This window comes from Acartia tonsa, chromosome 14, assembly GCF_053477335.1.
Source record: "Acartia tonsa isolate MP-2025a chromosome 14, ASM5347733v1, whole genome shotgun sequence".
Taxonomy (NCBI): Eukaryota; Metazoa; Arthropoda; class Copepoda; order Calanoida; family Acartiidae; genus Acartia; species Acartia tonsa.
Window position 1 is genome coordinate 20821408 of NC_137273.1, and position 19662 is coordinate 20841069.

General features: G+C 32.6%; 1 protein-coding gene across 2 annotated transcripts in view; it reads left to right on the forward strand.

The window, feature by feature from the left end:
- LOC145306122 (furin-1-like) overlaps nucleotides 1–19662 on the forward strand; it is a 114557-nt gene that overhangs the window by 44419 nt on the left and 50476 nt on the right. For both annotated transcript variants that reach the window (XM_080148075.1, XM_080148076.1), the window contains exons 6-14: nucleotides 151–232; nucleotides 1029–1084; nucleotides 5516–5570; nucleotides 7604–7669; nucleotides 8217–8264; nucleotides 12852–12916; nucleotides 13038–13114; nucleotides 15430–15502; nucleotides 15909–15946. In XM_080148075.1, coding sequence (XP_080004201.1) covers nucleotides 151–232; nucleotides 1029–1084; nucleotides 5516–5570; nucleotides 7604–7669; nucleotides 8217–8264; nucleotides 12852–12916; nucleotides 13038–13114; nucleotides 15430–15502; nucleotides 15909–15946 — 560 coding nt within the window. The remainder of the gene's footprint in view (nucleotides 1–150; nucleotides 233–1028; nucleotides 1085–5515; nucleotides 5571–7603; nucleotides 7670–8216; nucleotides 8265–12851; nucleotides 12917–13037; nucleotides 13115–15429; nucleotides 15503–15908; nucleotides 15947–19662) is intronic.

Below are 19662 nucleotides of genomic sequence, written 5' to 3' on the forward strand. Positions count from 1 at the left end.
TATTGCATTAAAATTAGATTTTAGTAGTACTCATAGAAGAGCGGTCTCCATACCTAAATATGGACAAACGCCCCATTCGCACACACATATCTATCTATCTATCTATCTATCTATCTATCTATCTATCTATCTATCTATATAAATATTTAGATCTATATCAAGATGTGAGAGCCATGCTGAAGTATTGAGAAATGAGTCAGAAATAATCTGGTTTGATCAGCAGAAACAACTTAGGAATTTTTATCAATATTTATAAAATTAATGACAGACAAACAGACAGTTTTACAGATACAGTCAGACAGACATATACAGACAGACTTACATATACATACAGATAGACAGACATATACAGAAATACTTACATATACAGACAGATAGACTGACAGATACAGATAGACAGATAGATAGACAGACAGACAGATAGACAGAAAGACAGACAGACAGACAGACAGACAGACAGACAGACAGACAGACAGACAGACAGACAGACAGACAGACAGACAGACAGACAGACAGACAGAAAGACAGACAGAAAGACAGACAGAAAGACAGACAGAAAGACAGACAGAAAGACAGACAGAAAGACAGACAGAAAGACAGACAGACAGACAGACAGACAGAAAGACAGACAGACAGACAGACAGACAGACATAAAGATACAGATATACACACAGAAAGACTAACAGATGCAAACAGACAGTCACACACAAACAGCCACAAAAAGACAGACAGACAGACAAACAGGAAGACAAATTTCAAATGGGACACTAATCTTTTGTTTATTTTTGCAACAATTTAGATTAATTTCACCGTAATAAGTAAAAACCGATATAGCTCTACTTTACAGATAAGATTCTTATTAGTCCAAGGAAGGTTTTTTAAAACTAATTTGTACCTCCAACCTCGCCAAGAAAATTTTTGTTAAAGTTAAGGGTCAACAATACATCTCCTTAAGTGGGCTTAGATGCCTTTAGGAGCGCAGCCGCTAGTTTTAAATTTAATAAATGTTTATTGATTAAATGAAATGAAGGCGAGTTAAGAGAGATGCCAGTAAACTGCCTAAAATAACAGATCCACTATTCAAGTAAGTAATAATTTTGTTTTTTTTTTACACATTTTCCGTCAATTTAAATATTCTTTTTTATCAGTTCCAATGGCCTCTCAACAATTCGTCCCCTAAAAATTTGTTTGTTTATCACACTTTATATCTCCTATTAGGAGCAAAGCTACTCTTTAATTCGAAATGTTCGTCCGCCTGTCTGTAAGAGACGTTTTGGGGGATCGTTATTTTTATCGGCTCCAATTAAAGATAGACTTCTTGTCAACATTCTAATGTTGTCATCCTTTTTAAGTAACTATCTATAATACAAAGTAGCTTGATGTCTATCCGTCTGTCTGTCCGTCTGTCTGTCCGTCTGTCTGTCCATCTGTCTGTCCGTCTTTCCCTTAAGATCTCGATAACCACTGAACCTATCGGATTCTACTCGTCAAGGTATATACCTATTGGTCCTGTGGTGGTTTTAAGCTATTTTCTTAGGGGGTTGGACACCCAAAACAAAAAAATCCCCCCCCCCCATTTAAAAAAAAAGAATTTGCTGAAGATTTCCTTGGTCCTTTTACGAATTTCGCTTTAAATTTTTTTAATCACCTCATGGGGCAAAGCCCCTAGAGGCTAGGGGCGAAGATATAAACTGAAACTTATGCTAAACATTATGCTTCATTATCCTAGTTTTCTGTTACATGTGTTCAAAAATTAAAAATTATGAATTAAGCTAGTTTATGTTTACAATAACCTCTCATCGGTTTTGATATTAAATATTTTGATTTAATCACATAAATAAACAGTAATGTTAAAAGTAGAAAATATTTATCTAATATATATCTTAGAATATTAAAAAAACGACATAGGTATTTTGAACCCCAAATATGTCAGTTCATTATACGGAGATGGTACGGATTCATTACCTCCCTAAAGATTATTTGAGTTTTACAAATCTTATTTAACGTCTTTGGTATGATTTAGTCGTTACAGTAAACTCAGTAACTGTCTAAAATACCAAGGAAGGGAAGGGACATTGGACTGTACATTGTACCCAAAGTTTAATAAAATTACTCTCTCATTCAATTGCTTCAAATTTTGGTTGATTAATTTAAATAGTGGTGTCCAATATTTATAACCAATAATTCTGATCTACAAGAGGCGTAATTTAGTTTCTCGTATCCATTCGAATCCGGTGAATAGGAACCGGTTCTCATTCATACGAAAAAACTATGTCCATCAACGTGTTATATCCAGATTTCTACGATTATAAAAGTACAATCATACGATTAAAACCAGGCATCTCGGGGCTAAAAAAACTGGTTTTAATCTTATAATTGTACATTCTATATCCGCGGAAAGCCGTTTATAATACGACGCGAGAAATAACTATTATCATTCTCGGATGTACACTGTTTATAAATTTTACGTCCATTGTCTTTTCCTTAAGATTCTTTAAGATTTACTTTTTATTAGATGATGAACAATATATTTGTTGTCAATTAGAAACAACACTAATAAAACAAGGATGACAACATCCATAAGTTGCTAATCATATAGATAAGATTAAAAATCATTGAAATATTTTTTTTAAAGTCCTCAAAACCGTCATACATATGAATTAAGTTTCAGAATTTGATTGGCCAGAAGTTTTAAGGCTCTATCACAAATAGTAAATGAGTAAATTTGAAATTCATATTCCCAGATAATTACAGACAGACCGACAGACCAAGTGAATTATATATACTTAATGCTTAATCCTCACCATAAAAATGATATTTTTAAAAAATAGCATCAAACTCTATTATTGCACGATTTTTGTCTGAAAGTTCTAAATGTGCGTGTTAATGCTTTACGCCCATTTATTTGGCCAAGGCATTTCCCCCACTAATAATATTGCGCATCTGATATAGCTGACGAGTTGTTGAGCCGAGATTCGAAACCAACGTGCGGATTTCCACGTGTTAGGCAACGGTCTCGGTTTTGATATATAGTTCCTTATACTAAAGTAACAGGATGTTTGTCTGTGTGTCTGTACCGAAGAATCTCGCTAACCGCTAAACCGATCGGGTTCTCCTTGACAGGGTAGCTTCTCATAGGTCCCGGGAAGGTTTATAACTATTTTCTTGGGGGGTGGGACACCCCTAACCCCCCCAAAAATGAAAAATACCCCCCCCAAAATTTTTAAAATTTTTTTTAACTAAATTAAAAATGATGGGAGGGGGGGGGCACCCGGCACCCTCCCACCAAAAAAAAGAAGAAATTTTCCACCCTCCAATAATTTTTTTTTACTTTTTCTTATGAAATCTAAAATAAGAAATTGGGTTATCAAATTCAACTCCCCCCTCCTCAAGTGCCCCTAGAGGCCTCTAGGGGGCGTAGCCGCTAGTATAGTATAGAGTAGCGCTTCGTTTAATAAAAGAAACAAAATAAACTAGAGAATGAAGTGTAGTACAGTGCAGGGAGGGAGGGGACATTCGACTGTAAAATATACTGGTACCCAAAGTTTTATTACTATGCACGTAAACTTATTCGTTGTCGTGATTTGTTTTTAACTCATATTATTCATTTTTTTTAACTAATAATTTTAATCTATAGTATGGATAATTTTGCTAATTATTATCGGGGATGTATATCAATTTATCGTACATTGTCTTATCCCTTAAAATAACTGAGTGCAGTACAAATATAAAATAGTAGAAAGTGGTGATAATATTTTTATTTATTGTGCCGTGTTGTAAAATTTTATTAGACAATGTCCTCTCGCAGTATTAAAAAAAGACTTATTTTTCACTCTCCAAACTAAAGTATTTAATTTCTATGCCTTATGATCTCACAAACGGCGGAAAGATTTGCGCCTTGGGTGATGATCTTAAAGGCTAGAAAAGTCTGCGGAATCTTTAAAAAAAACTGCTTTATAGAGGAATGGTCAAACAGAATATAGAGAAGCTTTGCACCTAAAAAACATACATGTTCATTTCCGCGATTTTTTAGGGGTTATATAGTGAATATTGGAACTAAAATGATTTTTGTATGGATGTTGCAATATTTATTGTGTATCTAGTATCGTGTGCTATCTAGTAATTTACAAAGAGAAAGTGATATTAAAAATAGCAGGAAGTCCGTTTGTCTGTATATTAAGTTCTTGCTAACCGATTTTTCTTCTTTTCTGTAAAGGCAATGATATGGAAATTTTTCAAATATTTTGTAGTAGATTACTTCCTCCCGTCAAAGAAAAATCACCTCTTATGGCAAATTTGTATCGGATTTAAATTTTATTTTTGGCCCATCCTATAAGAAGTGAGGTAACCTTTTTTTTATATTTTATTTATGGGAAGAATTCAGGCTATTTTTCTACGCTCCTTTTCTTAGGCTCTAGGGGTACTAAGGGACTGAGTGTCTTTACATGAGGAGACATGGAAGGAAGATTAATTACCTATTCATTAACCCATTCCTATATCCCTGATTATACAATAGCACTAATGGATATAGAATATGTGGATATTGTAACAAGAGAACTTTTGTCGTCAATATAGATTGCAAATATTGTCTTTATTTATTGGTCAGGGGAGGGGACGGGGCAAAGTCTTAAGAGTTAGGACAAGGTGAGGGATTAGCCAGCTGGGAGAAACATTTATCAGGATATGCGAGATTCTCTAGACAATATCCACGTATTCTACATCCATTATAGTACAACAACAACAACAACAACTAGTAAAATATATCAATATCAATACCGTTGTAACTTGTAAGAATGGGATTATATTCAAATCATTCTTATTAGTAGCGAAGATATTTTATAAATTACTTTGTCCATCTGTCCATCCTTCATTGAAATATAACCAAATGAGCATGTAGTCACTTTGTCCATCGGTCTGTCGGTCATAATCAAAGGCGTTGAAAATTGAAATCCCAAATAGAAAATCTTATTTACTAGGCAGTCATCAGAGATAGACTATAGCAGATATTTTTTTCGTATAAATTGAGCATCTACTCTTAATTTTGTTTCATCTGTCGGTCTATCTGTAAGGTTTTGCAGGACATAAAACCTGTTTAGAGAAATGAATCTTTTTTTATTGGATATTCCTGATTAAGCAATGGCCAAGATAGATACAAAGACAAGCAGACAGACAGACATCCCATCTATAATAACTGCATTATATTATTTTTTTCAGTGAGCAGTGGTATAGTATCTAAAAGATGGACATACATTCAGACAGACAAAGAGACAGACAAACGTACAAACAGACAGATACACATCCCATCTCTACTATCTACATTATTTTATTTTGTTAAGTGAGCAGTGGTATCTAAAAGATAGACATATATTTAGAAAGACAGACAGACAAACACACAAACATACAGATAGACATCCTATCTCTACTAACTAAATTAAGGAAAGACAGACAAACACACATACTTACAGATAGACAGACATACACACAAACATCCTATCTCTACTATTATTTTGTTTAGTGAGCAGTGGTATCTAAACCATGGAGCTAAAGATGGATCTGATATGAACATACAGGCACTAGTTCTTTATACTATCAATCAATATAATATGGATTTATTATTACTTGGATCTTACACCAGATTATCATAATTTTCTAATAAAATAAACTTTTCTGTGTGCTAATATAACGATCTCCCCCATCTACCCCATTCCCTCCCATCCTATTGGATAAACGAATTGACCAATGAATGACAGGGGAAAAAGCTAGCTGGTTTGACAATTTATAAGTTTTCATGCACTAAATCAACAATTATTCAAATGTTTAACAGAATTATCAATATATCAGTCAAAAGTCTAAATATTATAAGATGGATATAAGAAATATATAGATATGTATTATTTTCTCTCCCCACTTCTTCAGTAACAACTATAGGTGTTCCTACACGTTATTATCACGTTAGAAAATATTTATTTATGTACTTCAGAAAGCGTTGTAACTCTATAATCGTTACCAGAAAGTCCGTACGTCCATTTAAAAACATGTTAATTTTGACAACATCTTTTTGTATGGTATAATTATTTTATTCATCAGATGTTTGGAACAATGATTCCTACGACAACAAGGTAATAAGGTTATAAGCAAGGAAACTCTATAATCAAATCCTAAAAATGAATGTCTTGTCTTTTAATGCATCCTGCATTTCGCAATTTCGCAACAAATTTATGCACAATTTGATAAGACTTTAAATAAGAATTAATGTTCTGCTTATCAAGTTCTGACATTCCTCAACAGTTATTGTACGTTTGTCCTTCCTTTTGATTTTTGAGCTTCGCTTTTAGGGATGTAAAACAAAAGGATTCGACTGCTAGATTATGAGGCCGGATTGGCCATATAGAACTTCTGTTTATCTATTTTAGAAATTTTGTGTGTTTGTATTAACACCTGGAGAATGAAACTAAATACTTATTCAACAATTTTCTCTTTATCCTTCTTTTGATCAGAAAATGGTAAAAGTTGTAAAAGCTGATTGGAATATTTTTCGATACTTTTATTCATTTTTTTTTCATTGAATAACAAACCTACTCTACATTTGAATTTCGTTTATTACTATTTAATTCTATGTTATAAGCATCTATACATCTACAATTGAACCTGAAAAAAGACATTTGTTTAAAATGGGACAACGAAAAGTGTCATATGTGACGTCATAAAAATACGTCTAATATCCATCTCTTTATTACGGGTTTCCTCTCCACTTCTCCTCTCACCCTTCTCTTTAGGCATATTTTGATGACGTCACACATGACACTTGACCCGCTGTCCCCTTTAAATAAAATGTGGTATCCAACGAAACATATTTTAAATACTTACTTTACATTTACCTTTTGCATTTCTATTGGCGCCTTGCATATAGATACGTATTTTTTATTGATGTAAATCGATCAAATGCCTTCCTTGTCTAGGTGCTCTAAATAATACCAACTTATACGACTGGATATGTTATTACTATGATATTGCAACAATTTTTCATTTCATGTTCTCTAAAAAGCAAATCTTGTAGCGGGTTAAAAAACGATTCCACTCTTCCACGCCATTTACCCGATCCGCTGCCCTAGATGAAGGACCTGACTAATAATCGACTTCCATGTTAGCAAGCTAAATTGACGACAATTTTCCCCTTGTCATAATTTCGATGTGTATTCTACATCCTTTTAATTTTTGGTTTCCTATATTATACACAATGTGATAGCCAGAACTGGTTTTGTGTTACCCAAGCTTTTTTATTTGGGGGGATAATCTTTATATAATATAGGCAAGGACGTCCAAAATTTTTAATTTTTTTTGGGGGGGGGATAATCACCCCTTGATCCTCCCCCCATTGGACGTCCATGTAACCCACCTGTGTTTTTTAGCCCGATACAAAACAAAGCACTTTAACCTTCAAACTTTCCCAAAAATAATAATATAGAAAGATTCTATCGGTTACACCCCTATAGGCGTCTAGGTGCCCTTATTCCAGAAGCAATTTCTCATGGGAGGGTGGATTTACCCTCCCAAAATTTGGCTATGTTTAACACAGTGCATAAAGAACTGTTGAACTAACCAGGGAGCCTGGGAATTGGGGTTCACAGGCAAAGGAGTTGTGGTCACCATTCTTGATGATGGAATTCAGGTTAGTCACATTTTTCAGCTGCTTTTTCAAATGACCAATTATAGGCTAGTATACATGACAAATAGTAAAATGTTTGCTGGCCTATCATTGGTCAATTGTATTTTATGACGGCATTATATTAGGCACTATATGCTGCTTCCTTTTGGCGCATTTTTCTTTTGTTCTAGGGCCAATTTTCAGCAACTTTCCCCCATCCCCATTTTTCTTAGACTTAAAAAAAGTTGGCGGGGGGGGGGGGGGAGAGAATTTTCTTTGTTATTCTTTACAGTAAGGCTTTGAAAGTGATTAATATCCGCTGGATTAGAACCGTTTCTCAGCCATACCGAAAAGTCATGTAGAGCATCGTATTACAGACAATTTCTACGAATATTAAAATAAAAATCATGAAATTAAAACCAGTCATGTTAGCCCGGGCCTTTGGCCCCTCAGGTCTAACAAAACTGGTTTATATCTTTTAATTTTTCATTTTAATTTCTGTGTAAAGAATCTATGTATATATATAATACGATGCGATAAATAAGTTTTTACGTTTTTATTATTTTTTTAGCACAATCACCCAGACCTTGCAGCCAACTATGATAAACTTGCTTCAAAGGTAATTTTTTAAGCGAATTTTTTCTATAATTAGTGTGTGTCCGTACGTCACGGTAAAGGTCTTGTCGTTCTAATTTACTCGAATAGCTTTGACTGAAATAGCAATCTAAAAGCGTTACATTTAATTTTTTAGGGGGGGGGGGGTGTAGTTTTTCCAATGCCTTTGGGACCTAACCCTACGGGGCTACCCCGTATCCAATATAACCCAACCCAACCTCAATATATTTAAAACAAAATTAAGATTTGTATACAAAATATTAAAAAAAAACTTAAATTATTGTAATTTACTGATAAAATACATGATATAAAATGAAAATAATTTAATTTTTGGCATAAAATTTAGTATTTAGTATTTAGTACAATGTACATGTACTATGATTACTAATTTAATTAATTTTATGTAGGCACTGTATAACAAAGTGTATGTATGAAATTAATTTTGAAGCGAATTTTTATTTTACTTTAATATTAATGCTAGCGGCTTCGTCCCTAGAATCTAATATTTAAAATATAGATAGAAGAATGTGGGTAGAGGCTAAACCCATTGCCTTAAAAACCAGTTCTAGAGAAACATAATTTTAGGGGGAAAGTAAATGTTTTTTTTCTAGGGACTATTTCTACAACAGGGTGTAGTTACTCTTCCCAAAAAACAGATGATAAAACAGAAGAAAAAAAATATCGTATATTAAGGCATGATTGGTTCGAATCTCGTTATAATTAAAGAAGCTAAAAGTTGTACCTACTGCTGCTATTTGTAATATTCGCGACAGTAATAATAATAGTATGGGTATTGCCTTGGCCAGAAACATGCTCAACTGATTGCCATGAACAGTTTTGACTTCCAGACAATGATCGTACAATCAAAGGGGTTGCCGGTCTAGTTAAGGACCTACTATAAATGACTGGTTCTACGTTGTAATCTACCAACAATGGATAGAATACGTGGATATTTTGAGAGATTCTCGCATACCCTGATAAAATGTTTCTCCCAGCTGGCTAATATAACGATACCAACATCTCTTCTTATGACTTTACCCCATCCTCTCTCGGCCCTGACCTTAAAGGAACGTATTGACTAATATTTGAGGACCATATTAGCAACCTAAATTGACGACAAAAATTCTCTTGTCACAATATCAACGTATTCTATATCCATTTACCTACCTTCCCCAGAGGTATTATCAAGAGAAAGAGAGGGGACAACGGACTGTTTATTACACTGGTCCCCAAAGTTTTAAATTAACGTTTTATTCTTTGACTCTACGACTTTGGAGACTATTAAGAATCCTGAATGGTTGGTTTATTAAGTAAAGTGTTCAAAGGTTTCAACCGGTGTTGCGGAGCCGGAAGCTGTGGAGCCGCCATATTTTGCTGGAGCCGGAGCCGTAATTTTCGTTAAAAAACGGCTCCGGCTCCGTACTAGATAAATAAAGAGATTTTTTTTATAAAATATAATTTGGTAACTCTGTTTTGTCATGTGCAAATGCCCCTTGTAAGTTTTTCAAGTCCATTTTTATCAAAAATTGAACTTTTAAAACCTTCAAAAGTCAAAAATAGGCGTGGGTAAAAATATGTCGAGTTTTTCTTGATTTAGGTCGGAGCCGGAGCCAAATCCGGAGCCGTCACCATCACAGACGGCTCCGCGGAGCCGGAACTGGAGTCGCACCAAAATCAAACGACTCCGCAACTCTGGTTTCAACCATTATTTGTAATTTTCAGAAGGGATGATTTTGTATTTCATCATTTAGAAATGTACATCAATTTATCGGCCATATTGTCTTATTACTTATATCTCTGGGTATTAATCATGTACTTTGAGTATTGTCTTTAAACCAGGAATTAAATTAATATGGTGATAATTGTTTTAATTCCATAATATGATTAACAAGTTTGTATAATTGCATATTTAATGATTAGTTAGTTTCCAGACTTTAATTGTCTTTAGGATCACGATGGGAGGGGCATTGGAATGTAAATTACACAGGTACCCAAAGTTTTAAAAAACTCTCCTATACTTTGGGTGCTTTCATTGAATCTTCTTTTGGTTGGTTGGTGCAACCTAGTATCGTCCAAGCTTTACAACAATAATTTCTGTTTACGGAAGTGCTAACTTTGTTTATCATCATCGAGGAAGGACATAAGTTTATTGTTCATTGTCTTATCCCTTGAGATCCCTGCTTTATAATGGTGATATATAATATACAAAAAAAATAATTATACTGCAAAGTAATTGGATGATCGTCTGTCTTTTTGTTGGATTTCAAAAGTGGGATGAGGTAGAAATAGATAATTTACACCTCCAAAAAAAAATTTAAAGTTACCAAAGTAAGTAATCAGTTTTGAGGAAGATTAATTTTGATCAAAAGCATATCAACTCCTCCAGATATTGGAGGGAAAATTACACTGGTACCCAAAGTTTTATAAATACGTTATCTCATTCGTTGGCTCCTAAAGCTAGGTACTTTTATTAAATTGGCATTGATTGGTACCAAACAAAAATTTCCAAAAGGGGTAATTTTAGTAATCGTAATTATCGTCCATTGTCTTATTCCCTATGATTTCTCAATTTAGTAACCCCACCTTGTATTATCTTTAGTTCTAATAATGGATATAGAATATGTGGATATTGTGACAGATTCTCGCATATCCTGATAAAATGTTTCTCCTAGCTAGCTAATGTAACTATACCCTCCCCATGATGACCTTATCCAATCCCCTACCCTGACCTGAACATACAGAAACGGGATCTACTGCAGTTTACAGTAAAATATTGCTGGTAACGAATATTGCCAAAAATCTGCCAAACGGCTGAACGTACAGATCATACCCACACACCATTTTATGTGGTATAAGAAGGCATTCAAATAATATGGAATAGCTAAGATCCCATGATGCACAGGGAAAGCTTTACTGAAGAATAAACGCGTAAAATAAACCTTTTTCGCGCATTTCTCTTCACTGCGAGATAATTATGCATTAATTATTTATGGCTATTCCAGATTATTCGTAGGCCTTCTTATGCCGCTTAAAACAGAGTGCGGGCATGATTCAAATTCATAGATTTTTGGCAACATTCGTTACCAGCAATATTTTACCGTGAACTGCAGTAGATCCGAGAAACGTATTACCAATAATAATATCTGAGTACTATACTAGCAACTTAAATTAACGACTAAAAATACACAATATCCACGTATTATATATCCATTGTTCTAACTTATTAAACTGTGAATAATTTATTTTAAACATTAACACTCAATTAATAGTTTCAGATGTTTATGTAAAATTGCCATTTTTTCTCAAAATTATCCTAGTTGCCTATTTGATCCAAAAAAATCACAAATGTAGACTTAAAAGATATTTTAATCTATTTATCGATATTTTAAGTTGGGTACAGAGTAACCTTGCCGGGATAAGGACTCCTAAAGGGAATAGAAATAAAAAACCTGCTGTATTATCCATCGAACAAAATCTAATGATAAAATAGCATAAAACCATCAAAAGGCCCCAAGTAGAGAACCCAATCGGCTGAGTAGTTATTGAGATCTTAAGCTTCAGACTAAAAAAACTAATACTTCAAATATAAGGAAATGGAACATGTTAAGCTTCCTTAAAATTGAGAACTCAATCGGTTTCGTAGTTACTGAAATATTAAGCTTCAGACAGAAAACCCTTGCTACTTAATATAAAAGGATAGCTTTACTGTTTAAACACCTTCATAATTTGGGGTTTAGTATTGTTAAATATGAGTATTTGGTTCATATAAATTCAATAGTTTCAGGAACGGAGGGGACATTGGGCTGTTTATTACGCTAGTCCCCAAAGTTTTATATAATAACGTTTTCTTATTCATTGGCTTAACAACTTTGAAGACTTTTATTGAATTTTAATTGGTTGGCACAGAAAGGGTAATTCTGTGTATCATCATTTGGGATGTAAACCAATTAATCTGCCAGTGTCTTATCCCTTTAGATCACTGCAATAGTTTACAACTTTTGGAGCTGGATTCATAAAGTTCATTTTGTGGGTGTTTGCTTTGCATAAAACTTTTAAATATAATTCTTTATAGGTGAAATAAAGTACTTTAATTTATGGTAACTATATAAATTTAAAAAATAATGTATTCAAACAAAAAAATCAATCATATATTTATCTGTAAAAAGAATCAAGACAATCACATTTAGTGTAACGGATTACTATATACTACTTGATAAAAAGCTAGCCTTCGACAAATGGGAAAAAAGTCAAAAAGTTATTTAAGTTCATCACAAACTAAAATATAACATACTTTAGTATAGAATATACCTGGATATCATGACAGGGGAAAACAGGGGTTCCTAACATGGACATCACTTATTGGTCAGTTCGTTCATCTAATAGGAGGGGAGGAGGGGATGGGGTAAAGGGGGTGGATGGAGGAAATTGTTATTTTAGCCAACAACAAGTTTCATTTTATTATTGTACATGATAATCTGGTGTAAGATCCATTAATAATAAATACATTATTTAAATTATAGTTCATAGTTCATGCCTCAAGATAAATGAGTTAATAAACATAGAATTATACTAAATAGATATCAATATTCAGGATATAAACAATGATGATGATGATCCAATGCCTCAGGATAATGGAGATAATAAACATGGAACAAGGTAATTCTATTCCATGGGGAATTGGGGGGGGGGGGGGGAGACATATAGCCCCACCCACCCTACCAAACTAAGTTTTTATTTTGAGCAACTGTGTTTTATCTATCTATTTACCTTTTTTTAGGTGCGCAGGAGAAGTAGCTGCCGTTGCTTTCAATGATGTCTGTGGAGTTGGCATTGCTTACAATGCTAGCATTGGAGGTATATATAGATAGATAGACTTACATCACAGAAAAAGAACAGTCAGACAACTTATACTACAGACAAGAAAAGGACAAACAGACAGACAGACATTAGATAAGAGACAGACAGACTGACTTACATTAAACAAATGAAAACAGACAGGCAGATTTACATTACAGACTTTCATTGTAGACAGAAAAACAGACAACAGTCTTGGTGCATTATTTGCCAAATGTACCACTTTTCTGCACTACCTCTCAGATTTTGTTAATACTCTATATTTTGGTCCGTTTTGTCATACAAGGATGCTGGATGGCCAAAAAAAAAGTTTCAGAGTCCCTGGATGTCTAGATATCTAGCTATCTATATATCTGTAAATGTAATTTTTGCGTCTGTAGAGCTAACACTTGGTCCAAATTGGCTATTTTTTTCAAATTACTCTAATATGTGTCTAAGTATGTTTGGCCATAGTGTTTTCTGACCAGATCAATATTTTCATATTTTTTGGACACCCTCTTTTTTCAAAAAAAGAGAACATTTTTTTTTTTTTATTTTTTTTCTATTTTTAAGTTACTTAAAACTGTCATATAGATACAGATTTTGACTAATAACAATAATATTTGCCTATTTTACAATTTTTTATACTTTTGGGACACCCTGTGTATGTTTTTGAAAAATGATGGTTTTTGCCCATTTTTGGGGGGAAGGAGTCGTTTTAGGGCCATAGACTATTTCTTCATTTCAAGACACATCATTTGTTATTTATGCGAAAACCGCAAAAACCGAACCGTTTTGCCGTTATTCACCGCCAAAGGCGGAATTTTTTGACGTTTTTGCCGTTCTGGAGGTTGTAATGGGCATTTGTGGTAAAAAAAACGTTGATTTATCAAGATCCCTCTTAAATACTTTTATTTAGGTAATTTAATTTACTAAATTTCATATTAAGTAAAATTTTTTGTGCAGCTAACCGTTTTTCGTCGAGATGGATTTCAATTGTTAAAACAAGAAAATGAAGTGAATATAACATAAATAATTGCTATAACATAAGTGATAAAAGAAACATAAATCATGTGCATTTGAAATTCCTTTTGACAAAAATCGGTTGGATATACAAAAAAATTTACTTCACATGAAATTTAGTAAATTAATATGCCTAAATAAAAGTATTTCACAGTTATCTTGATAAATCAACGTCTTCTTACCACAAATGCCCATTATAACCTCTGGAACAGCAAAAAACGTAAAAAATTCCGCCTTTGGCGGTGAATAACGGCAAAACGGTTCGGTTTTTGCAATGATGTGTCTTGAAAAGTTCTACAAAAATGAAGAAATAGTCTATGGCCCTAAAACGACTCCTTCCCCCAAAAATGGGCAAAAACCATCATTTTTCAAAAACATGCACAGGGTGTCCCAAAAGTGTAAAAAATTGTAAAATAGGCAAATATTATTGTTATTAGTCAAAATCTGTATCTATATGACAGTTTTAAGTAACTTAAAAATAGAAAAAAAAAAGAAAAAAAAATGTTTTCTCTTTTTTTGAAAATACAGGGTGTCCAAAAAATATGAAAAAATTGATCTGGTCAGAAAACACTATGGCCAAACATAATAAGACACATATTAGAGTAATTTAAAAAAAAATAGCCAATTTGGACCAAGTTTTAGCTCTACAGACGCAAAAATCACATTTACAGGGTGTCCCAAAGTGAAATTTGACAACCTTAAGTCCCGGGTGGTCCGAACCGTTATATACCACATATGCACACAGATAAAACACAGGATTTAAGCCAAAAAAATGATTTTATTCGGACAGGTATTTTGGGTATTATGCTAGATATCCAAAATACACTTTTTGTTGGACACCCTGTAAAATTAGAGTTTTGGCCAAAATAGCATGATGTGCGCTTTTTACATGAATAGACGATCATTTTGGTGTATAAAATGTTTAGATTGGATGTAAGATTGATGAAAAAATTAATTTTTAAAATTGTGAAAAAATGGGTGTTTTTTACATTTTTGTTACCTACCTTCATAGATAGCTAGATATCTAGACATCCAGGGACTCTGAAACTTTTTTTTGGCCATCCAGCATCCTTGTATGACCCACCGGACCAAAATATAGAGTATTAACAAAACCGGAGAGGTAGTGCAGAAAAGTGGTACATTTGGCAAATAATGCACCTCTTATATAAAAGAGAAGCTGGCTTACATTACAGAAATAAAAATAGACAGACCTATTGAAAGACAGAAATACAGACGGATATTAAATATATACAAACAAACTGATACCTAAATTAAATATACAGACAAACTGATACCTAAACAATTATTTTTAGGTGTTCGAATGCTTGATGGTATAGTAAACGATGCTATTGAAGCTAGAGGTCTCTCATTAAACCCTTCACATATAGGAAAAACAACATATTGTTTACTTAAAAGAAGAATTATAAGCAAAGATAGCTCAATAGAAAAAATAGAATAGGCTTAACCTAATTTTCAAACAAATTGCCTATGTTAAAAAGCAAATGCCATATCCTTATTTAGAAGTAACACGTTGTTTGTCTGTCTTTAGCGTAGGATCTTGCTAACTGCTTAACGGATAAGGTATAGGGAAGGTTCAAAACTAATTTAGGGGAGGATACCTGAAAATTTTTTTTTCTTTTTAAACCAAAATTGCAAGTTGATCATAAAGGCCTCTAGCTAGATGTATAGGTTCTAATTATAAGTCTACAACGACTTCTTTATTTTGTCCTTAAATCTTTTTCGTTAAATATTCTGTATCTGAAAAAAATAAAAGAATATGTGTTGCCCATACAGATATTTATTCTGCTTCTTGGGGCCCGGAGGATGACGGTAAGATTTAATATTTGTTTCAGTGTGGTTTCGAATCCGCTGGTTTGAAACCGGTTTTAAGTCATTCTTAGAAACCTTGTATCGCATCGTATTGTAGAAAATTTTACGCCACTATTAAATCATCAAATTTTTTTTGCGTGCCAGCGCCTGCGGCCCCCTCGGCGCCACCAAAGTTTTCAAGCGAAAAACAGTCTATAATACGATGCGATAAATATGAAGTAACCTAACTGTTTTATAATTAATTATCAAAATTTATATATCCTAGACTATTTAGTTCTAATTCCAAGTTGTTCTAAGATGTTTTTAATAATGGACACTTATTAGTATGCCAGCTAGGATTTCGTCTGGAAAGATCGTTTAACATTTTCTAATAAAGTTTATTATCAATCGAGGGCATGTTTTTTGCTACTTAGAGGTGCGGTGCGTAACCACACGCAACCTACAAAAATTTAGCTTTCTTTTTTGTTTTAAAAATATGGAGGGTTGGATAACCCACTACCCCTAGAGGCTATGGAAGAAGCTATTAATTCTCTAATAAAGTGTAATTGTCATTAATTGTATAATCTTTTTTATATTAAATGATTCAATTTAATATCTCTATATTAAAGTTTTATCCTAGACTCTAGGCTTTTATAAGATTACTCTCTATATATATTATATAAAGCAATTATTTCAATAAATATAAATTTGTCTAAGTGTGAGCCGGTAGTAATCAGGGATCTTAAGGGAAAAGACAATAAACAATAAATTTATGTACATCCCCAAAGATGAGGAACAAAATTACCTTTTCTTTAGATTAAAAATTATTTTGGAAGAAACCAATCCCAAGTTAATAAAAGTACCCAAAGTTTTGTAACAACGAATAAGATTATAAAACTTTGGGTACCATTTATATTTACATTTAATGTCCCCACCTCCTTGGTAGTAAGACATTTTATTTATGAGAATTATAAAGGTAAAGGATATAGAGACGTATTTCACCATTCTTATATTCTATGTTCTCATTTCATTCTCTCTCTCTCCCCCTATCTCTGTCTCTCTCTCTCTCTGTCTCTCTCTCTGTCTCTCTCCCACTCTCTTCTCTAAGGACCTGTAAAACGAGACAGCGCAAAATGGCATAAAAAAATGACGCCATACGATAAAATAACCAATGAGAGGCGAGTATATTTTTTCCCAATGGTCAATTTTAATTTCGATTTTTTCAGAAATAGATTAGTGCTCAATGGGTATTTTGTGGGAAAGCACCAAAAAATTTATAAAATTTCTAATAATGATTTGAAATTTGAATATCTATTCTTATATCTCTATTATAAAAATAAATTGTATATTATAAATCTCCTAGGTGTGCTTTTATTATACTTAGTTTACCCTATGTTTTTTTTCTCTAAAAATATAACAAAAATGATATTTTAAAAATATGATATTTTTCTCACATAGCGCAGCAATTGAAAAATGAATTTACTTTTTTATTTCCAGTTGTCAATTTAATCAAAAGCGCAAACGCGGTATTTAACTAAAGAAATATTTAAAGTGATTGATTTAAACACAGGCGACCTTTTTGAGGTTAAATCATTTTAAAACTGATTTTTTAAACAATAAAATAAAGAAAGACCTCGAATATTATTGACTCTATTGTAAAAACATACACAGGTAATAACCATAAATGTTTCAAAGTAGAAAAATATGGCAATACAAAATATATCCATGTGATCATAACTAAATTGTTATTTTTAAGTTGTAACTAAGAACATTCTGTTACTTTTATATAAAGATTATGAGTATAGATAATGCTTAAGTTTCCTTAAAGTAACTAAAAGTAAAAAAGTACATGGAACAAATCTATAAGTCTAAAAAGTCTTTTTGGAGTTGTGGCAAAGTCCATCCCGGCAAGCTAGGAGATTAACAGAAAGACAAACTTCTTACCATTTTCATACTGGAATAAATTGAGGTCGCCAAAACCAATTAAAGTTATTTCTACTTTATAGTAAGTTTAATAGAGAAATATAGTTACAAAAGTGCTGTGTAATAATCTTTAAATCTTCATAGTAATCTTATTTTCATCACTTTAAGTTTATTTTGATATATTTTTAAATCTTTCAAGTACATAAAGTGTATAAACAAATGCACAAGGGGTTTACGTGATGCCTTAGTTCTAGTCTAAGAATTTGAGATTTCTTATCGATAGAGAACCAAATAATGCCATTTCTCGCGATCGTAGCGGTCATGCGTCATGTGGTAAGGGTGACGTAGATTTTAGATCTCAGGTTTAACTATTGAATTTACTACTTTTCTCTATAAGATAAAAGCGATGCTTGCAAGATTATTTATTTCGCTATAATATAAAGATAAGTTTTTCTCAAATTGCGAAATCTGGGATCTGAAATTTGCGTAACCCTTTCAACATGACGCATGACGGCGTATGACCGGGAGAAGTTACATTATTTTGTCCACTGTCCTAGAATCATATCCTTCTGACCCTCTGGGTTATAACAACTATTTTGTAATTGTTATCAGGAAGGAAGGGGAAGGGGACACTTGACTGAAAGTTACACTGGTACCCAAAGTTTAATTACTACATTATTTTATTTAATGGCTCAAAAACTTTGGGTAATCTTTTAATTTTGTCTTGTGTTTTCTAACTTTTTAACCAATATTTCAAACCTTTTAAAAATAGTAATTTGTTTATCATCAATGGTCATTTACATCGATTTGTGATATTACAATTATCCTTTAAGACACCTGACTTACATAATTATTCTGTAAAATTTGTTTTTAAAAACTTAGATTGGTTTGATTTGGAAATCTTTTAAAGTAATATTTCACATGAATATTCAAATCTTAAAATTTGTTTTTATGATGATGCAATATTTATTAGAAAAAGATTATATAAGCTTTTTTTTAGCATAGGCAAAGTAAGATATAGGCAGCGTTCTTAAGGGATAAGACAGTGAATGATATAAATCATAATGTTGAATAAATAAAAATACTCCCTCTGTAGATTTAAACAATTGGCTGAAAGTTTTGGAAATAACTAATCAAAATTAAGTAAAGATATCCAAAGTTTTTTTTTGCCACTGAGTAAGATAACTCTTTATAAACTATGGATATCAGTAAATGGGTTTATGACTGTTAATTTGTTACAAACCACTGTGCAAAAATTTGTATGCATTAAACCAACAGGTTTAAGGCTATTTTTGAAGGATAGTTTAAATTAGCTAAAAACAAACATTGCAATTTTCACACAGACAGACAATTCTTCATAGTTTTCAATAATTTTTTAGTACATTGCATTTTAATGCATTTAAAACAGACCAAAAATGAGCCACAAATTTACACGTTTTTACACATTTTTATGTTAATTTATCTTTTGGTGTATTATATAATTGTGCTATCAAGGATGTAGGGACAGGTCATAGAAAAAATGTGTATGATTTTATCTTGAAAGGAAAAATCATATGTATATATAGCTTCAAGACTAAAATTACAAATGTAAAAATTACAAACGTTAATTGTTTCAAAGTATATCTTTTGCTAATTAACTCAAAACTATTTTAAATATAAGTAAAATATTTCGGGGGGCTCTAACCCTACAGGGCCAAATGCCTAACACTGCGTGACAATCACTTAACCTAACCTAAAAAACTTCTCAAAAGCTACTTTTAAAACACGACGAATCGCCAAGAAAGAAACTATACCCTTTTATTTTGATATTTTAC